The sequence below is a fragment of the Phasianus colchicus genome, chromosome 17 (genome assembly GCF_987193195.1).
Source record: "Phasianus colchicus chromosome 17, bPhaCol1.hap1.1, whole genome shotgun sequence".
Classification (NCBI taxonomy): Eukaryota; Metazoa; Chordata; class Aves; order Galliformes; family Phasianidae; genus Phasianus; species Phasianus colchicus.
Genome location: NC_143452.1, coordinates 149,579 through 172,431, shown reverse-complemented (window position 1 = coordinate 172,431; position 22,853 = coordinate 149,579). Strand labels below are relative to the sequence as shown.

The 22,853-nt window shown below is 45.1% G+C and overlaps 1 protein-coding gene across 1 annotated transcript in view; it reads left to right on the top strand.

The window, feature by feature from the left end:
* The first annotated feature begins 1,543 nt into the window (after window positions 1-1,543).
* The window catches only part of LOC149915563 (sex comb on midleg-like protein 2), a 71,352-nt gene continuing 50,042 nt past the window's right edge, over window positions 1,544-22,853 (top strand). The window contains exon 1 of the mRNA XM_090152196.1: window positions 1,544-1,649. Within this exon, the coding sequence (XP_090008322.1) occupies window positions 1,643-1,649 (7 nt within the window). The 5' untranslated portion in view covers window positions 1,544-1,642. The remainder of the gene's footprint in view (window positions 1,650-22,853) is intronic.

Sequence of the window (22,853 nt, the reverse complement as noted above, 5' to 3'; positions counted from 1 at the left end):
GACACCATGGAGTATTCATATAATATAAAGAGAGATGATGGGGATTTTCTAATAACTAAATTGGAAATCAGAAATGTTACTTTTTTTTTTTTTTTTTTTTTTTTTTTCCCAATTTACCAGTTTGCAAGCAATGCCTCCTTTTCCATAAAGACAGCTCTTCAAGAAAGCCCATTTCTAGCACTCACAGACCTGTGCAGAACACCGTTTTTCATAGATGACAGACAGTAACTTTACAGTAACATCAGCCATTTCTTTCAACACTGTCACAAATACCATTCAACAACAAATAGCATTCAACTAGGCCTCAACTTCCTAATTTCATTGAAGCCTGTATACCTTTCATTCAGTGTTAACATTACTTGAAAAAAAGTGTTTGGACGTTACATTATATTATCCTCCGTTCATCGTGTTGTAGCAGATCTAATCTTTAATGAAAACGAGACATGTAGGAATCCTATTTGAACTTTTCTTTTATCTTCACTCTTATTTCAAAAAGAAAGTCGTTGATTAAACACACCTAGTGAGAAACCAACATGTGATTATCATCTATAATAAATGATACTCCTGCTTGCTAGTATAATTGTATTTGCTTTTCTTGTTGCCTTTGCTTGCTTCATCCACACCAGTAGATGTGTTGAGAAAACTGACTGGGAGAAAAGAGGTCATTCCCTGGTCCTGGTTACAAAGACAGCACAGACACAGCCCATGGTGACTGAAAAACAAGGAATAAAGAGGTTCAAGACTGTACTGCAAAAGTGTATTGCAACTGCAGGTTGCTTAAAGAAGTAGAAGCAAAGGGAATGTCCACAGGTTTGAAAAAGTGGCCTGCAACTACACAATATTCATTGTTTCAGAAAGGAGATTTAACGATGCAAAATCTTTGGCAAGAAAACAGTTGTTTTTAGGGATCAAATAGAGAGAGAAATAGTGCTGGGGACCTAGACTCCTTCTAGGACATAATACTTGTCTTGTCTCTACACGTGAAAATATTTTAAATTACTAGCTGAGAGATCAGGGGTCCTGAACCATGGTATGTTCATTATTGTTGATTGCATGTACTGTGTCATATCACTTAAAAAGTTAAAAACATTAATGGCACTGAAATTTCAAACTGGGTGCACGTACCACTGTGCATAACAACTGACAAGCTATTATCTACGTTGATTAAAACTCTTAGTGCTAGTGTTTTAGCTTCTCCAAAAGCAAGGAATAAACAATTTGAATGTAGGCTTTATCAGTATTTGTACTTGTAATAAAACCAGGAATATTCATAGAATCATAGAATCATAGAATTTTTTTTTGAGTTGGAAGGGACTCTTACAGACCATTGAGTCCAGTTCCCCAGTAATGAACAGGGACACCCACAGAGGTCAGAGACCTCAGAGGCCTGTCCAGCCTGACCATGAATATCTCCCCACTGCCATAATGTTGTCTTGCCCCAGACCTATACAAGACTACAAAGTGAGTCACCAGCTCTGGATTCCTACTTAGGAGGGGTTTGCCATCAAGATAGACAGCAAGTTTCCATGTAACCCTCTCCTCTAGGCATCAGCCCTGGGAAACATGCTGCCAAATATTCTTCAGAAAAGCATCTTAGAGAGGTTTCTGTGAGCAGATGGGGGACATTTGATGAAGCAAACGGATGCTGGGTAAGCAGTAATTCTCACTGAACAACCAGCCTGGGGGCTCCGTTCTTTCTTCATTTCCATTCTTTCTCATGGAAATGTCCTTGAAACTTAATTGAGTTTGCATGGAATTTTACACTTTTTGGATTTCTAATCTTTCTCATCATTAATCCTTAAATATGTGTTCCACAATACTACTAACCAATTATAGAAAAATAATTTAAAATAATCATGTATCAAACTTTTTTAAAATTCTATTTGGAAGGTAGGAGACCTAATTACAGGCATGGGACTTTAATGGATGTGCTGAAAACTGAAACTCAATATCTACTTTTTCATTGCTCTTCAGCAACCTGAGCAAATAGATTACCTCCTGTGATAGGTTTCTGACAGTCCCTCTTAGTTTGACAGTTATTTTAGTGAGAGTCACTTTTGTATATAATGAAAGGAAAAGTTGCCAAGCATACGTACATATTTCATGTTTCTTAAAACTCAAAAGCTAGAGGAAAGACTCCATTTTTAGTCATGCCATTTTAAATTCAGAGTATTTGTACTGTCCGCCAGGTTTACATCAATGACACAGAATGGCATCTAGCCCAAGGGCTGAGTTACATTTCTTGCACAGGAAGGGCAGCTTTTATAATTGAGTGTATCAGTTACTACTTTGAACTTTTTTTGTGTTACTACATTCATGTGAAAATATGATGTGCATTTTCGCATCTTCTATGTATGCCAAAAGAATTAAAAGCCATTTCTATCGAAGTGTTTCCTTGAAATTGTAACATAAAAAATATATAAATATTAAAAACAATAAAACAAAACAAGACATTTTCTCCCAGAAATACCAGGACTCTTAGAAATACCTCACGTTTCATCTCAAGAATACTGCTTTCCACTCCTCAAGATCACACTGACTCCCATCACAATGGCCTTTTCTCCCACATACACCAGCTTTCTCCCAAATACACGACATTTTCTCCCACATACACCCGTTTTCTCCCAAAGATGGGACATATTCTCCCAGAAATGCCAGCTTATTCTTTAAAAAACGGCCTCTTGTTCCCAAAATACCAGCTTTCTCACAAACACCTGTCATTTTCCAACCAAGTCTGCTACTATCTCCCAGAAACAGCCGGTTTCCGAGAAATACCTGACGTTTGCTCTCCCAAATACTACTTGACACTCCTCCAGAGGACGTTGTCTCCCCTATTTACCACGTTTTCTCCCCAAGAGACCACTTGGCACACCAAAAAGACCACCGCTGCTCTCCAGTACAAGATCTTCTTTCCCACCGGTTCCCACTTTTCTCCCCCAGCTATGTCATTTCCTCCCAGAAATGCCACTTTTCCCTTGGAAATTTCACCTTCTCTTCCAAAAAGAGGAGATTTGCTCCCAGAAATACCCCTTCTCTAACAACTGCCACACGCTTTCTCCCCAAAAAGCCTCCATGACAATGCCAAATGGGACACTTGCAGCCAAGAAGAGGACACCTTCTCTCAGAAAGACCACTTTTCTCCCCAAGAGAGGAGATTTTCTCCCAATTGGATGACATTTGCTGTAAGAAAGACCTCTTTTCTTCCCTCAAGAGGACATTGTCTTTCCCACTGAGGACATTTTCTCCCACAAGTGCCGCTACTCTTTGAAACACCTCCATTTCCTCCCAAATCTACTCCATGACACGCCTCAGGATGACACTTACTCCCCGATTTGGGGCATTTTCTCCCAGAAATACCACTTCTCTCCCAAAGGGATGGCCTTTTCCCTCTCTAGCATCTGTTTCCTCACCAATACCTGGCATTTTCTCCCAGAAACACCAGCTTTCTCACACATACATCACCTTCCCCCCCCCACATCAGACCTCTTCTCCCAGAAATACCAGGACTCTGCTGAATATTTCCCATTTCCTCCGGAACATACAGCATTACACTCCGCAAGAGGACTGTTTCTTTCAGAAATGTGGCATTTTGTCGCAGATACACCATTTTTATGCCCAGTAGAGCTCCTTTTCTCCCAGAAATAGCACTGCTCTTAGGAAGAGCTCCCATTTTCTAACCAAAATGCTGCTTTACACTCCTCAAGATCACACTTACCCCCATCAAGATGGCAGTGTCACAGAAATACCAGCTTCTGCCCCCAAAATGGGACTTTGGCTCTCCAAAACAAGACATTTTCTCCCAGAAATACCAGGACTCTTAGAAATACCTCACGTTTCATCTCAAGAATACTGCTTTCCACTCCTCAAGATCACACTGACTCCCATCACAATGGCCTTTTCTCCCACATACACCAGCTTTCTCCCAAATACACGACATTTTCTCCCACATACACCCGTTTTCTCCCAAAGATGGGACATATTCTCCCAGAAATGCCAGCTTATTCTTTAAAAAACGGCCTTTTTTTCCCAAAATACCAGCTTTCTCACAAACACCTGTCATTTTCCAACCAAGTCTGCTACTATCTCCCAGAAACAGCCGGTTTCCGAGAAATACCTGACGTTTGCTCTCCCAAATACTACTTGACACTCCTCCAGAGGACATTGTCTCCCCTATTTACCACGTTTTCTCCCCAAGAGACCACTTGGCACACCAAAAAGACCACCGTTGCTCTCCAGTACAAGATCTTCTTTCCCACCGGTTCCCACTTTTCTCCCCCAGCTATGTCATTTCCTCCCAGAAATGCCACTTTTCCCTTGGAAATTTCACCTTCTCTTCCAAAAAGAGGAGATTTGCTCCCAGAAATACCCCTTCTCTAACAACTGCCACACGCTTTCTCCCCAAAAAGCCTCCATGACAATGCCAAATGGGACACTTGCAGCCAAGAAGAGGACACCTTCTCTCAGAAAGACCACTTTTCTCCCCAAGAGAGGAGATTTTCTCCCAATTGGATGACATTTGCTGTAAGAAAGACCTCTTTTCTTCCCTCAAGAGGACATTGTCTTTCCCACTGAGGACATTTTCTCCCACAAGTGCCGCTACTCTTTGAAACACCTCCATTTCCTCCCAAATCTACTCCATGACACGCCTCAGGATGACACTTACTCCCCGATTTGGGGCATTTTCTCCCAGAAATACCACTTCTCTCCCAAAGGGATGGCCTTTTCCCTCTCTAGCATCTGTTTCCTCACCAATACCTGGCATTTTCTCCCAGAAACACCAGCTTTCTCACACATACATCACCTTCCCCCCCCCACATCAGACCTCTTCTCCCAGAAATACCAGGACTCTGCTGAATATTTCCCATTTCCTCCGGAACATACAGCATTACACTCCGCAAGAGCACTGTTTCTTTCAGAAATGTGGCATTTTGTCGCAGGTACACCATTTTTATGCCCAGTAGAGCTCCTTTTCTCCCAGAAATAGCACTGCTCTTAGGAAGAGCTCCCATTTTCTAACCAAAATGCTGCTTTACACTCCTCAAGATCACACTTACCCCCATCAAGATGGCAGTGTCACAGAAATACCAGCTTCTGCCCCCAAAATGGGACTTTGGCTCTCCAAAACAAGACATTTTCTCCCAGAAATACCAGGACTCTTAGAAATACCTCACGTTTCATCTCAAGAATACTGCTTTCCACTCCTCAAGATCACACTGACTCCCATCACAATGGCCTTTTCTCCCACATACACCAGCTTTCTCCCAAATACACGACATTTTCTCCCACATACACCCCTTTTCTCCCAAAGATGGGACATATTCTCCCAGAAATGCCAGCTTATTCTTTAAAAAACGGCCTTTTTTTCCCAAAATACCAGCTTTCTCACAAACACCTGTCATTTTCCAACCAAGTCTGCTACTATCTCCCAGAAACAGCCGGTTTCCGAGAAATACCTGACGTTTGCTCTCCCAAATACTACTTGACACTCCTCCAGAGGACGTTGTCTCCCCTATTTACCACGTTTTCTCCCCAAGAGACCACTTGGCACACCAAAAAGACCACCGTTGCTCTCCAGTACAAGATCTTCTTTCCCACCGGTTCCCACTTTTCTCCCCCAGCTATGTCATTTCCTCCCAGAAATGCCACTTTTCCCTTGGAAATTTCACCTTCTCTTCCAAAAAGAGGAGATTTGCTCCCAGAAATACCCCTTCTCTAACAACTGCCACACGCTTTCTCCCCAAAAAGCCTCCATGACAATGCCAAATGGGACACTTGCAGCCAAGAAGAGGACACCTTCTCTCAGAAAGACCACTTTTCTCCCCAAGAGAGGAGATTTTCTCCCAATTGGATGACATTTGCTGTAAGAAAGACCTCTTTTCTTCCCTCAAGAGGACATTGTCTTTCCCACTGAGGACATTTTCTCCCACAAGTGCCGCTACTCTTTGAAACACCTCCATTTCCTCCCAAATCTACTCCATGACACGCCTCAGGATGACACTTACTCCCCGATTTGGGGCATTTTCTCCCAGAAATACCACTTCTCTCCCAAAGGGATGGCCTTTTCCCTCTCTAGCATCTGTTTCCTCACCAATACCTGGCATTTTCTCCCAGAAACACCAGCTTTCTCACACATACATCACCTTCCCCCCCCCACATCAGACCTCTTCTCCCAGAAATACCAGGACTCTGCTGAATATTTCCCATTTCCTCCGGAACATACAGCATTACACTCCGCAAGAGGACTGTTTCTTTCAGAAATGTGGCATTTTGTCGCAGATACACCATTTTTATGCCCAGTAGAGCTCCTTTTCTCCCAGAAATAGCACTGCCCTTAGGAAGAGCTCCCATTTTCGAGCCAAAATGCTGCTTTACACTCCTCAAGATCACACTTACCCCCATCAAGATGGCAGTGTCACAGAAATACCAGCTTCTGCCCCCAAAATGGGACTTTGGCTCTCCAAAACAAGACATTTTCTCCCAGAAATACCAGGACTCTTAGAAATACCTCACGTTTCATCTCAAGAATACTGCTTTCCACTCCTCAAGATCACACTGACTCCCATCACAATGGCCTTTTCTCCCACATACACCAGCTTTCTCCCAAATACACGACATTTTCTCCCACATACACCCGTTTTCTCCCAAAGATGGGACATATTCTCCCAGAAATGCCAGCTTATTCTTTAAAAAACGGCCTTTTTTTCCCAAAATACCAGCTTTCTCACAAACACCTGTCATTTTCCAACCAAGTCTGCTACTATCTCCCAGAAACAGCCGGTTTCCGAGAAATACCTGACGTTTGCTCTCCCAAATACTACTTGACACTCCTCCAGAGGACGTTGTCTCCCCTATTTACCACGTTTTCTCCCCAAGAGACCACTTGGCACACCAAAAAGACCACCGTTGCTCTCCAGTACAAGATCTTCTTTCCCACCGGTTCCCACTTTTCTCCCCCAGCTATGTCATTTCCTCCCAGAAATGCCACTTTTCCCTTGGAAATTTCACCTTCTCTTCCAAAAAGAGGAGATTTGCTCCCAGAAATACCCCTTCTCTTACAACTGCCACACGCTTTCTCCCCAAAAAGCCTCCATGACAATGCCAAATGGGACACTTGCAGCCAAGAAGAGGACACCTTCTCTCAGAAAGACCACTTTTCTCCCCAAGAGAGGAGATTTTCTCCCAATTGGATGACATTTGCTGTAAGAAAGACCTCTTTTCTTCCCTCAAGAGGACATTGTCTTTCCCACTGAGGACATTTTCTCCCACAAGTGCCGCTACTCTTTGAAACACCTCCATTTCCTCCCAAATCTACTCCATGACACGCCTCAGGATGACACTTACTCCCCGATTTGGGGCATTTTCTCCCAGAAATACCACTTCTCTCCCAAAGGGATGGCCTTTTCCCTCTCTAGCATCTGTTTCCTCACCAATACCTGGCATTTTCTCCCAGAAACACCAGCTTTCTCACACATACATCACCTTCCCCCCCCCCACATCAGACCTCTTCTCCCAGAAATACCAGGACTCTGCTGAATATTTCCCATTTCCTCCGGAACATACAGCATTACACTCCGCAAGAGGACTGTTTCTTTCAGAAATGTGGCATTTTGTCGCAGATACACCATTTTTATGCCCAGTAGAGCTCCTTTTCTCCCAGAAATAGCACTGCCCTTAGGAAGAGCTCCCATTTTCGAGCCAAAATGCTGCTTTACACTCCTCAAGATCACACTTACCCCCATCAAGATGGCAGTGTCACAGAAATACCAGCTTCTGCCCCCAAAATGGGACTTTGGCTCTCCAAAACAAGACATTTTCTCCCAGAAATACCAGGACTCTTAGAAATACCTCACGTTTCATCTCAAGAATACTGCTTTCCACTCCTCAAGATCACACTGACTCCCATCACAATGGCCTTTTCTCCCACATACACCAGCTTTCTCCCAAATACACGACATTTTCTCCCACATACACCCGTTTTCTCCCAAAGATGGGACATATTCTCCCAGAAATGCCAGCTTATTCTTTAAAAAACGGCCTTTTTTTCCCAAAATACCAGCTTTCTCACAAACACCTGTCATTTTCCAACCAAGTCTGCTACTATCTCCCAGAAACAGCCGGTTTCCGAGAAATACCTGACGTTTGCTCTCCCAAATACTACTTGACACTCCTCCAGAGGACGTTGTCTCCCCTATTTACCACGTTTTCTCCCCAAGAGACCACTTGGCACACCAAAAAGACCACCGTTGCTCTCCAGTACAAGATCTTCTTTCCCACCGGTTCCCACTTTTCTCCCCCAGCTATGTCATTTCCTCCCAGAAATGCCACTTTTCCCTTGGAAATTTCACCTTCTCTTCCAAAAAGAGGAGATTTGCTCCCAGAAATACCCCTTCTCTAACAACTGCCACACGCTTTCTCCCCAAAAAGCCTCCATGACAATGCCAAATGGGACACTTGCAGCCAAGAAGAGGACACCTTCTCTCAGAAAGACCACTTTTCTCCCCAAGAGAGGAGATTTTCTCCCAATTGGATGACATTTGCTGTAAGAAAGACCTCTTTTCTTCCCTCAAGAGGACATTGTCTTTCCCACTGAGGACATTTTCTCCCACAAGTGCCGCTACTCTTTGAAACACCTCCATTTCCTCCCAAATCTACTCCATGACACGCCTCAGGATGACACTTACTCCCCGATTTGGGGCATTTTCTCCCAGAAATACCACTTCTCTCCCAAAGGGATGGCCTTTTCCCTCTCTAGCATCTGTTTCCTCACCAATACCTGGCATTTTCTCCCAGAAACACCAGCTTTCTCACACATACATCACCTTCCCCCCCCCACATCAGACCTCTTCTCCCAGAAATACCAGGACTCTGCTGAATATTTCCCATTTCCTCCGGAACATACAGCATTACACTCCGCAAGAGGACTGTTTCTTTCAGAAATGTGGCATTTTATCGCAGATACACCATTTTTATGCCCAGTAGAGCTCCTTTTCTCCCAGAAATAGCACTGCTCTTAGGAAGAGCTCCCATTTTCGAGCCAAAATGCTGCTTTACACTCCTCAAGATCACACTTACCCCCATCAAGATGGCAGTGTCACAGAAATACCAGCTTCTGCCCCCAAAATGGGACTTTGGCTCTCCAAAACAAGACATTTTCTCCCAGAAATACCAGGACTCTTAGAAATACCTCACGTTTCATCTCAAGAATACTGCTTTCCACTCCTCAAGATCACACTGACTCCCATCACAATGGCCTTTTCTCCCACATACACCAGCTTTCTCCCAAATACACGACATTTTCTCCCACATACACCCGTTTTCTCCCAAAGATGGGACATATTCTCCCAGAAATGCCAGCTTATTCTTTAAAAAACGGCCTTTTTTTCCCAAAATACCAGCTTTCTCACAAACACCTGTCATTTTCCAACCAAGTCTGCTACTATCTCCCAGAAACAGCCGGTTTCCGAGAAATACCTGACGTTTGCTCTCCCAAATACTACTTGACACTCCTCCAGAGGACGTTGTCTCCCCTATTTACCACGTTTTCTCCCCAAGAGACCACTTGGCACACCAAAAAGACCACCGTTGCTCTCCAGTACAAGATCTTCTTTCCCACCGGTTCCCACTTTTCTCCCCCAGCTATGTCATTTCCTCCCAGAAATGCCACTTTTCCCTTGGAAATTTCACCTTCTCTTCCAAAAAGAGGAGATTTGCTCCCAGAAATACCCCTTCTCTTACAACTGCCACACGCTTTCTCCCCAAAAAGCCTCCATGACAATGCCAAATGGGACACTTGCAGCCAAGAAGAGGACACCTTCTCTCAGAAAGACCACTTTTCTCCCCAAGAGAGGAGATTTTCTCCCAATTGGATGACATTTGCTGTAAGAAAGACCTGTTTTCTTCCCTCAAGAGGACATTGTCTTTCCCACTGAGGACATTTTCTCCCACAAGTGCCGCTACTCTTTGAAACACCTCCATTTCCTCCCAAATCTACTCCATGACACGCCTCAGGATGACACTTACTCCCCGATTTGGGGCATTTTCTCCCAGAAATACCACTTCTCTCCCAAAGGGATGGCCTTTTCCCTCTCTAGCATCTGTTTCCTCACCAATACCTGGCATTTTCTCCCAGAAACACCAGCTTTCTCACACATACATCACCTTCCCCCCCCCACATCAGACCTCTTCTCCCAGAAATACCAGGACTCTGCTGAATATTTCCCATTTCCTCCGGAACATACAGCATTACACTCCGCAAGAGGACTGTTTCTTTCAGAAATGTGGCATTTTGTCGCAGATACACCATTTTTATGCCCAGTAGAGCTCCTTTTCTCCCAGAAATAGCACTGCTCTTAGGAAGAGCTCCCATTTTCGAGCCAAAATGCTGCTTTACACTCCTCAAGATCACACTTACCCCCATCAAGATGGCAGTGTCACAGAAATACCAGCTTCTGCCCCCAAAATGGGACTTTGGCTCTCCAAAACAAGACATTTTCTCCCAGAAATACCAGGACTCTTAGAAATACCTCACGTTTCATCTCAAGAATACTGCTTTCCACTCCTCAAGATCACACTGACTCCCATCACAATGGCCTTTTCTCCCACATACACCAGCTTTCTCCCAAATACACGACATTTTCTCCCACATACACCCGTTTTCTCCCAAAGATGGGACATATTCTCCCAGAAATGCCAGCTTATTCTTTAAAAAACGGCCTTTTTTTCCCAAAATACCAGCTTTCTCACAAACACCTGTCATTTTCCAACCAAGTCTGCTACTATCTCCCAGAAACAGCCGGTTTCCGAGAAATACCTGACGTTTGCTCTCCCAAATACTACTTGACACTCCTCCAGAGGACGTTGTCTCCCCTATTTACCACGTTTTCTCCCCAAGAGACCACTTGGCACACCAAAAAGACCACCGTTGCTCTCCAGTACAAGATCTTCTTTCCCACCGGTTCCCACTTTTCTCCCCCAGCTATGTCATTTCCTCCCAGAAATGCCACTTTTCCCTTGGAAATTTCACCTTCTCTTCCAAAAAGAGGAGATTTGCTCCCAGAAATACCCCTTCTCTAACAACTGCCACACGCTTTCTCCCCAAAAAGCCTCCATGACAATGCCAAATGGGACACTTGCAGCCAAGAAGAGGACACCTTCTCTCAGAAAGACCACTTTTCTCCCCAAGAGAGGAGATTTTCTCCCAATTGGATGACATTTGCTGTAAGAAAGACCTCTTTTCTTCCCTCAAGAGGACATTGTCTTTCCCACTGAGGACATTTTCTCCCACAAGTGCCGCTACTCTTTGAAACACCTCCATTTCCTCCCAAATCTACTCCATGACACGCCTCAGGATGACACTTACTCCCCGATTTGGGGCATTTTCTCCCAGAAATACCACTTCTCTCCCAAAGGGATGGCCTTTTCCCTCTCTAGCATCTGTTTCCTCACCAATACCTGGCATTTTCTCCCAGAAACACCAGCTTTCTCACACATACATCACCTTCCCCCCCACATCAGACCTCTTCTCCCAGAAATACCAGGACTCTGCTGAATATTTCCCATTTCCTCCGGAACATACAGCATTACACTCCGCAAGAGCACTGTTTCTTTCAGAAATGTGGCATTTTGTCGCAGATACACCATTTTTATGCCCAGTAGAGCTCCTTTTCTCCCAGAAATAGCACTGCCCTTAGGAAGAGCTCCCATTTTCGAGCCAAAATGCTGCTTTACACTCCTCAAGATCACACTTACCCCCATCAAGATGGCAGTGTCACAGAAATACCAGCTTCTGCCCCCAAAATGGGACTTTGGCTCTCCAAAACAAGACATTTTCTCCCAGAAATACCAGGACTCTTAGAAATACCTCACGTTTCATCTCAAGAATACTGCTTTCCACTCCTCAAGATCACACTGACTCCCATCACAATGGCCTTTTCTCCCACATACACCAGCTTTCTCCCAAATACACGACATTTTCTCCCACATACACCCGTTTTCTCCCAAAGATGGGACATATTCTCCCAGAAATGCCAGCTTATTCTTTAAAAAACGGCCTTTTTTTCCCAAAATACCAGCTTTCTCACAAACACCTGTCATTTTCCAACCAAGTCTGCTACTATCTCCCAGAAACAGCCGGTTTCCGAGAAATACCTGACGTTTGCTCTCCCAAATACTACTTGACACTCCTCCAGAGGACGTTGTCTCCCCTATTTACCACGTTTTCTCCCCAAGAGACCACTTGGCACACCAAAAAGACCACCGTTGCTCTCCAGTACAAGATCTTCTTTCCCACCGGTTCCCACTTTTCTCCCCCAGCTATGTCATTTCCTCCCAGAAATGCCACTTTTCCCTTGGAAATTTCACCTTCTCTTCCAAAAAGAGGAGATTTGCTCCCAGAAATACCCCTTCTCTAACAACTGCCACACGCTTTCTCCCCAAAAAGCCTCCATGACAATGCCAAATGGGACACTTGCAGCCAAGAAGAGGACACCTTCTCTCAGAAAGACCACTTTTCTCCCCAAGAGAGGAGATTTTCTCCCAATTGGATGACATTTGCTGTAAGAAAGACCTGTTTTCTTCCCTCAAGAGGACATTGTCTTTCCCACTGAGGACATTTTCTCCCACAAGTGCCGCTACTCTTTGAAACACCTCCATTTCCTCCCAAATCTACTCCATGACACGCCTCAGGATGACACTTACTCCCCGATTTGGGGCATTTTCTCCCAGAAATACCACTTCTCTCCCAAAGGGATGGCCTTTTCCCTCTCTAGCATCTGTTTCCTCACCAATACCTGGCATTTTCTCCCAGAAACACCAGCTTTCTCACACATACATCACCTTCCCCCCCCCACATCAGACCTCTTCTCCCAGAAATACCAGGACTCTGCTGAATATTTCCCATTTCCTCCGGAACATACAGCATTACACTCCGCAAGAGCACTGTTTCTTTCAGAAATGTGGCATTTTGTCGCAGATACACCATTTTTATGCCCAGTAGAGCTCCTTTTCTCCCAGAAATAGCACTGCCCTTAGGAAGAGCTCCCATTTTCGAGCCAAAATGCTGCTTTACACTCCTCAAGATCACACTTACCCCCATCAAGATGGCAGTGTCACAGAAATACCAGCTTCTGCCCCCAAAATGGGACTTTGGCTCTCCAAAACAAGACATTTTCTCCCAGAAATACCAGGACTCTTAGAAATACCTCACGTTTCATCTCAAGAATACTGCTTTCCACTCCTCAAGATCACACTGACTCCCATCACAATGGCCTTTTCTCCCACATACACCAGCTTTCTCCCAAATACACGACATTTTCTCCCACATACACCCGTTTTCTCCCAAAGATGGGACATATTCTCCCAGAAATGCCAGCTTATTCTTTAAAAAACGGCCTTTTTTTCCCAAAATACCAGCTTTCTCACAAACACCTGTCATTTTCCAACCAAGTCTGCTACTATCTCCCAGAAACAGCCGGTTTCCGAGAAATACCTGACGTTTGCTCTCCCAAATACTACTTGACACTCCTCCAGAGGACGTTGTCTCCCCTATTTACCACGTTTTCTCCCCAAGAGACCACTTGGCACACCAAAAAGACCACCGTTGCTCTCCAGTACAAGATCTTCTTTCCCACCGGTTCCCACTTTTCTCCCCCAGCTATGTCATTTCCTCCCAGAAATGCCACTTTTCCCTTGGAAATTTCACCTTCTCTTCCAAAAAGAGGAGATTTGCTCCCAGAAATACCCCTTCTCTAACAACTGCCACACGCTTTCTCCCCAAAAAGCCTCCATGACAATGCCAAATGGGACACTTGCAGCCAAGAAGAGGACACCTTCTCTCAGAAAGACCACTTTTCTCCCCAAGAGAGGAGATTTTCTCCCAATTGGATGACATTTGCTGTAAGAAAGACCTCTTTTCTTCCCTCAAGAGGACATTGTCTTTCCCACTGAGGACATTTTCTCCCACAAGTGCCGCTACTCTTTGAAACACCTCCATTTCCTCCCAAATCTACTCCATGACACGCCTCAGGATGACACTTACTCCCCGATTTGGGGCATTTTCTCCCAGAAATACCACTTCTCTCCCAAAGGGATGGCCTTTTCCCTCTCTAGCATCTGTTTCCTCACCAATACCTGGCATTTTCTCCCAGAAACACCAGCTTTCTCACACATACATCACCTTCCCCCCCCCACATCAGACCTCTTCTCCCAGAAATACCAGGACTCTGCTGAATATTTCCCATTTCCTCCGGAACATACAGCATTACACTCCGCAAGAGGACTGTTTCTTTCAGAAATGTGGCATTTTGTCGCAGATACACCATTTTTATGCCCAGTAGAGCTCCTTTTCTCCCAGAAATAGCACTGCCCTTAGGAAGAGCTCCCATTTTCGAGCCAAAATGCTGCTTTACACTCCTCAAGATCACACTTACCCCCATCAAGATGGCAGTGTCACAGAAATACCAGCTTCTGCCCCCAAAATGGGACTTTGGCTCTCCAAAACAAGACATTTTCTCCCAGAAATACCAGGACTCTTAGAAATACCTCACGTTTCATCTCAAGAATACTGCTTTCCACTCCTCAAGATCACACTGACTCCCATCACAATGGCCTTTTCTCCCACATACACCAGCTTTCTCCCAAATACACGACATTTTCTCCCACATACACCCGTTTTCTCCCAAAGATGGGACATATTCTCCCAGAAATGCCAGCTTATTCTTTAAAAAACGGCCTTTTTTTCCCAAAATACCAGCTTTCTCACAAACACCTGTCATTTTCCAACCAAGTCTGCTACTATCTCCCAGAAACAGCCGGTTTCCGAGAAATACCTGACGTTTGCTCTCCCAAATACTACTTGACACTCCTCCAGAGGACGTTGTCTCCCCTATTTACCACGTTTTCTCCCCAAGAGACCACTTGGCACACCAAAAAGACCACCGTTGCTCTCCAGTACAAGATCTTCTTTCCCACCGGTTCCCACTTTTCTCCCCCAGCTATGTCATTTCCTCCCAGAAATGCCACTTTTCCCTTGGAAATTTCACCTTCTCTTCCAAAAAGAGGAGATTTGCTCCCAGAAATACCCCTTCTCTAACAACTGCCACACGCTTTCTCCCCAAAAAGCCTCCATGACAATGCCAAATGGGACACTTGCAGCCAAGAAGAGGACACCTTCTCTCAGAAAGACCACTTTTCTCCCCAAGAGAGGAGATTTTCTCCCAATTGGATGACATTTGCTGTAAGAAAGACCTCTTTTCTTCCCTCAAGAGGACATTGTCTTTCCCACTGAGGACATTTTCTCCCACAAGTGCCGCTACTCTTTGAAACACCTCCATTTCCTCCCAAATCTACTCCATGACACGCCTCAGGATGACACTTACTCCCCGATTTGGGGCATTTTCTCCCAGAAATACCACTTCTCTCCCAAAGGGATGGCCTTTTCCCTCTCTAGCATCTGTTTCCTCACCAATACCTGGCATTTTCTCCCAGAAACACCAGCTTTCTCACACATACATCACCTTCCCCCCCCCACATCAGACCTCTTCTCCCAGAAATACCAGGACTCTGCTGAATATTTCCCATTTCCTCCGGAACATACAGCATTACACTCCGCAAGAGGACTGTTTCTTTCAGAAATGTGGCATTTTGTCGCAGATACACCATTTTTATGCCCAGTAGAGCTCCTTTTCTCCCAGAAATAGCACTGCCCTTAGGAAGAGCTCCCATTTTCGAGCCAAAATGCTGCTTTACACTCCTCAAGATCACACTTACCCCCATCAAGATGGCAGTGTCACAGAAATACCAGCTTCTGCCCCCAAAATGGGACTTTGGCTCTCCAAAACAAGACATTTTCTCCCAGAAATACCAGGACTCTTAGAAATACCTCACGTTTCATCTCAAGAATACTGCTTTCCACTCCTCAAGATCACACTGACTCCCATCACAATGGCCTTTTCTCCCACATACACCAGCTTTCTCCCAAATACACGACATTTTCTCCCACATACACCCGTTTTCTCCCAAAGATGGGACATATTCTCCCAGAAATGCCAGCTTATTCTTTAAAAAACGGCCTTTTTTTCCCAAAATACCAGCTTTCTCACAAACACCTGTCATTTTCCAACCAAGTCTGCTACTATCTCCCAGAAACAGCCGGTTTCCGAGAAATACCTGACGTTTGCTCTCCCAAATACTACTTGACACTCCTCCAGAGGACGTTGTCTCCCCTATTTACCACGTTTTCTCCCCAAGAGACCACTTGGCACACCAAAAAGACCACCGTTGCTCTCCAGTACAAGATCTTCTTTCCCACCGGTTCCCACTTTTCTCCCCCAGCTATGTCATTTCCTCCCAGAAATGCCACTTTTCCCTTGGAAATTTCACCTTCTCTTCCAAAAAGAGGAGATTTGCTCCCAGAAATACCCCTTCTCTAACAACTGCCACACGCTTTCTCCCCAAAAAGCCTCCATGACAATGCCAAATGGGACACTTGCAGCCAAGAAGAGGACACCTTCTCTCAGAAAGACCACTTTTCTCCCCAAGAGAGGAGATTTTCTCCCAATTGGATGACATTTGCTGTAAGAAAGACCTCTTTTCTTCCCTCAAGAGGACATTGTCTTTCCCACTGAGGACATTTTCTCCCACAAGTGCCGCTACTCTTTGAAACACCTCCATTTCCTCCCAAATCTACTCCATGACACGCCTCAGGATGACACTTACTCCCCGATTTGGGGCATTTTCTCCCAGAAATACCACTTCTCTCCCAAAGGGATGGCCTTTTCCCTCTCTAGCATCTGTTTCCTCACCAATACCTGGCATTTTCTCCCAGAAACACCAGCTTTCTCACACATACATCACCTTCCCCCCCCCACATCAGACCTCTTCTCCCAGAAATACCAGGACTCTGCTGAATATTTCCCATTTCCTCCGGAACATACAGCATTACACTCCGCAAGAGGACTGTTTCTTTCAGAAATGTGGCATTTTATCGCAGATACACCATTTTTATGCCCAGTAGAGCTCCTTTTCTCCCAGAAATAGCACTGCCCTTAGGAAGAGCTCCCATTTTCGAGCCAAAATGCTGCTTTACACTCCTCAAGATCACACTTACCCCCATCAAGATGGCAGTGTCACAGAAATACCAGCTTCTGCCCCCAAAATGGGACTTTGGCTCTCCAAAACAAGACATTTTCTCCCAGAAATACCAGGACTCTTAGAAATACCTCACGTTTCATCTCAAGAATACTGCTTTCCACTCCTCAAGATCACACTGACTCCCATCACAATGGCCTTTTCTCCCACATACACCAGCTTTCTCCCAAATACACGACATTTTCTCCCACATACACCCGTTTTCTCCCAAAGATGGGACATATTCTCCCAGAAATGCCAGCTTATTCTTTAAAAAACGGCCTTTTTTTCCCAAAATACCAGCTTTCTCACAAACACCTGTCATTTTCCAACCAAGTCTGCTACTATCTCCCAGAAACAGCCGGTTTCCGAGAAATACCTGACGTTTGCTCTCCCAAATACTACTTGACACTCCTCCAGAGGACGTTGTCTCCCCTATTTACCACGTTTTCTCCCCAAGAGACCACTTGGCACACCAAAAAGACCACCGTTGCTCTCCAGTACAAGATCTTCTTTCCCACCGGTTCCCACTTTTCTCCCCCAGCTATGTCATTTCCTCCCAGAAATGCCACTTTTCCCTTGGAAATTTCACCTTCTCTTCCAAAAAGAGGAGATTTGCTCCCAGAAATACCCCTTCTCTAACAACTGCCACACGCTTTCTCCCCAAAAAGCCTCCATGACAATGCCAAATGGGACACTTGCAGCCAAGAAGAGGACACCTTCTCTCAGAAAGACCACTTTTCTCCCCAAGAGAGGAGATTTTCTCCCAATTGGATGACATTTGCTGTAAGAAAGACCTCTTTTCTTCCCTCAAGAGGACATTGTCTTTCCCACTGAGGACATTTTCTCCCACAAGTGCCGCTACTCTTTGAAACACCTCCATTTCCTCCCAAATCTACTCCATGACACGCCTCAGGATGACACTTACTCCCCGATTTGGGGCATTTTCTCCCAGAAATACCACTTCTCTCCCAAAGGGATGGCCTTTTCCCTCTCTAGCATCTGTTTCCTCACCAATACCTGGCATTTTCTCCCAGAAACACCAGCTTTCTCACACATACATCACCTTCCCCCCCCCACATCAGACCTCTTCTCCCAGAAATACCAGGACTCTGCTGAATATTTCCCATTTCCTCCGGAACATACAGCATTACACTCCGCAAGAGGACTGTTTCTTTCAGAAATGTGGCATTTTATCGCAGATACACCATTTTTATGCCCAGTAGAGCTCCTTTTCTCCCAGAAATAGCACTGCTCTTAGGAAGAGCTCCCATTTTCGAGCCAAAATGCTGCTTTACACTCCTCAAGATCACACTTACCCCCATCAAGATGGCAGTGTCACAGAAATACCAGCTTCTGCCCCCAAAATGGGACTTTGGCTCTCCAAAACAAGACATTTTCTCCCAGAAATACCAGGACTCTTAGAAATACCTCACGTTTCATCTCAAGAATACTGCTTTCCACTCCTCAAGATCACACTGACTCCCATCACAATGGCCTTTTCTCCCACATACACCAGCTTTCTCCCAAATACACGACATTTTCTCCCACATACACCCGTTTTCTCCCAAAGATGGGACATATTCTCCCAGAAATGCCAGCTTATTCTTTAAAAAACGGCCTTTTTTTCCCAAAATACCAGCTTTCTCACAAACACCTGTCATTTTCCAACCAAGTCTGCTACTATCTCCCAGAAACAGCCGGTTTCCGAGAAATACCTGACGTTTGCTCTCCCAAATACTACTTGACACTCCTCCAGAGGACGTTGTCTCCCCTATTTACCACGTTTTCTCCCCAAGAGACCACTTGGCACACCAAAAAGACCACCGTTGCTCTCCAGTACAAGATCTTCTTTCCCACCGGTTCCCACTTTTCTCCCCCAGCTATGTCATTTCCTCCCAGAAATGCCACTTTTCCCTTGGAAATTTCACCTTCTCTTCCAAAAAGAGGAGATTTGCTCCCAGAAATACCCCTTCTCTAACAACTGCCACACGCTTTCTCCCCAAAAAGCCTCCATGACAATGCCAAATGGGACACTTGCAGCCAAGAAGAGGACACCTTCTCTCAGAAAGACCACTTTTCTCCCCAAGAGAGGAGATTTTCTCCCAATTGGATGACATTTGCTGTAAGAAAGACCTCTTTTCTTCCCTCAAGAGGACATTGTCTTTCCCACTGAGGACATTTTCTCCCACAAGTGCCGCTACTCTTTGAAACACCTCCATTTCCTCCCAAATCTACTCCATGACACGCCTCAGGATGACACTTACTCCCCGATTTGGGGCATTTTCTCCCAGAAATACCACTTCTCTCCCAAAGGGATGGCCTTTTCCCTCTCTAGCATCTGTTTCCTCACCAATACCTGGCATTTTCTCCCAGAAACACCAGCTTTCTCACACATACATCACCTTCCCCCCCCCACATCAGACCTCTTCTCCCAGAAATACCAGGACTCTGCTGAATATTTCCCATTTCCTCCGGAACATACAGCATTACACTCCGCAAGAGGACTGTTTCTTTCAGAAATGTGGCATTTTATCGCAGATACACCATTTTTATGCCCAGTAGAGCTCCTTTTCTCCCAGAAATAGCACTGCTCTTAGGAAGAGCTCCCATTTTCTAACCAAAATGCTGCTTTACACTCCTCAAGATCACACTTACCCCCATCAAGATGGCAGTGTCACAGAAATACCAGCTTCTGCCCCCAAAATGGGACTTTGGCTCTCCAAAACAAGACATTTTCTCCCAGAAATACCAGGACTCTTAGAAATACCTCACGTTTCATCTCAAGAATACTGCTTTCCACTCCTCAAGATCACACTGACTCCCATCACAATGGCCTTTTCTCCCACATACACCAGCTTTCTCCCAAATACACGACATTTTCTCCCACATACACCCGTTTTCTCCCAAAGATGGGACATATTCTCCCAGAAATGCCAGCTTATTCTTTAAAAAACGGCCTTTTTTTCCCAAAATACCAGCTTTCTCACAAACACCTGTCATTTTCCAACCAAGTCTGCTACTATCTCCCAGAAACAGCCGGTTTCCGAGAAATACCTGACGTTTGCTCTCCCAAATACTACTTGACACTCCTCCAGAGGACGTTGTCTCCCCTATTTACCACGTTTTCTCCCCAAGAGACCACTTGGCACACCAAAAAGACCACCGTTGCTCTCCAGTACAAGATCTTCTTTCCCACCGGTTCCCACTTTTCTCCCCCAGCTATGTCATTTCCTCCCAGAAATGCCACTTTTCCCTTGGAAATTTCACCTTCTCTTCCAAAAAGAGGAGATTTGCTCCCAGAAATACCCCTTCTCTTACAACTGCCACACGCTTTCTCCCCAAAAAGCCTCCATGACAATGCCAAATGGGACACTTGCAGCCAAGAAGAGGACACCTTCTCTCAGAAAGACCACTTTTCTCCCCAAGAGAGGAGATTTTCTCCCAATTGGATGACATTTGCTGTAAGAAAGACCTCTTTTCTTCCCTCAAGAGGACATTGTCTTTCCCACTGAGGACATTTTCTCCCACAAGTGCCGCTACTCTTTGAAACACCTCCATTTCCTCCCAAATCTACTCCATGACACGCCTCAGGATGACACTTACTCCCCGATTTGGGGCATTTTCTCCCAGAAATACCACTTCTCTCCCAAAGGGATGGCCTTTTCCCTCTCTAGCATCTGTTTCCTCACCAATACCTGGCATTTTCTCCCAGAAACACCAGCTTTCTCACACATACATCACCTTCCCCCCCCCACATCAGACCTCTTCTCCCAGAAATACCAGGACTCTGCTGAATATTTCCCATTTCCTCCGGAACATACAGCATTACACTCCGCAAGAGCACTGTTTCTTTCAGAAATGTGGCATTTTGTCGCAGATACACCATTTTTATGCCCAGTAGAGCTCCTTTTCTCCCAGAAATAGCACTGCTCTTAGGAAGAGCTCCCATTTTCGAGCCAAAATGCTGCTTTACACTCCTCAAGATCACACTTACCCCCATCAAGATGGCAGTGTCACAGAAATACCAGCTTCTGCCCCCAAAATGGGACTTTGGCTCTCCAAAACAAGACATTTTCTCCCAGAAATACCAGGACTCTTAGAAATACCTCACGTTTCATCTCAAGAATACTGCTTTCCACTCCTCAAGATCACACTGACTCCCATCACAATGGCCTTTTCTCCCACATACACCAGCTTTCTCCCAAATACACGACATTTTCTCCCACATACACCCGTTTTCTCCCAAAGATGGGACATATTCTCCCAGAAATGCCAGCTTATTCTTTAAAAAACGGCCTTTTTTTCCCAAAATACCAGCTTTCTCACAAACACCTGTCATTTTCCAACCAAGTCTGCTACTATCTCCCAGAAACAGCCGGTTTCCGAGAAATACCTGACGTTTGCTCTCCCAAATACTACTTGACACTCCTCCAGAGGATGTTGTCTCCCCTATTTACCACGTTTTCTCCCCAAGAGACCACTTGGCACACCAAAAAGACCACCGTTGCTCTCCAGTACAAGATCTTCTTTCCCACCGGTTCCCACTTTTCTCCCCCAGCTATGTCATTTCCTCCCAGAAATGCCACTTTTCCCTTGGAAATTTCACCTTCTCTTCCAAAAAGAGGAGATTTGCTCCCAGAAATACCCCTTCTCTAACAACTGCCACACGCTTTCTCCCCAAAAAGCCTCCATGACAATGCCAAATGGGACACTTGCAGCCAAGAAGAGGACACCTTCTCTCAGAAAGACCACTTTTCTCCCCAAGAGAGGAGATTTTCTCCCAATTGGATGACATTTGCTGTAAGAAAGACCTCTTTTCTTCCCTCAAGAGGACATTGTCTTTCCCACTGAGGACATTTTCTCCCACAAGTGCCGCTACTCTTTGAAACACCTCCATTTCCTCCCAAATCTACTCCATGACACGCCTCAGGATGACACTTACTCCCCGATTTGGGGCATTTTCTCCCAGAAATACCACTTCTCTCCCAAAGGGATGGCCTTTTCCCTCTCTAGCATCTGTTTCCTCACCAATACCTGGCATTTTCTCCCAGAAACACCAGCTTTCTCACACATACATCACCTTCCCCCCCCCACATCAGACCTCTTCTCCCAGAAATACCAGGACTCTGCTGAATATTTCCCATTTCCTCCGGAACATACAGCATTACACTCCGCAAGAGGACTGTTTCTTTCAGAAATGTGGCATTTTATCGCAGATACACCATTTTTATGCCCAGTAGAGCTCCTTTTCTCCCAGAAATAGCACTGCTCTTAGGAAGAGCTCCCATTTTCTAACCAAAATGCTGCTTTACACTCCTCAAGATCACACTTACCCCCATCAAGATGGCAGTGTCACAGAAATACCAGCTTCTGCCCCCAAAATGGGACTTTGGCTCTCCAAAACAAGACATTTTCTCCCAGAAATACCAGGACTCTTAGAAATACCTCACGTTTCATCTCAAGAATACTGCTTTCCACTCCTCAAGATCACACTGACTCCCATCACAATGGCCTTTTCTCCCACATACACCAGCTTTCTCCCAAATACACGACATTTTCTCCCACATACACCCGTTTTCTCCCAAAGATGGGACATATTCTCCCAGAAATGCCAGCTTATTCTTTAAAAAACGGCCTTTTTTTCCCAAAATACCAGCTTTCTCACAAACACCTGTCATTTTCCAACCAAGTCTGCTACTATCTCCCAGAAACAGCCGGTTTCCGAG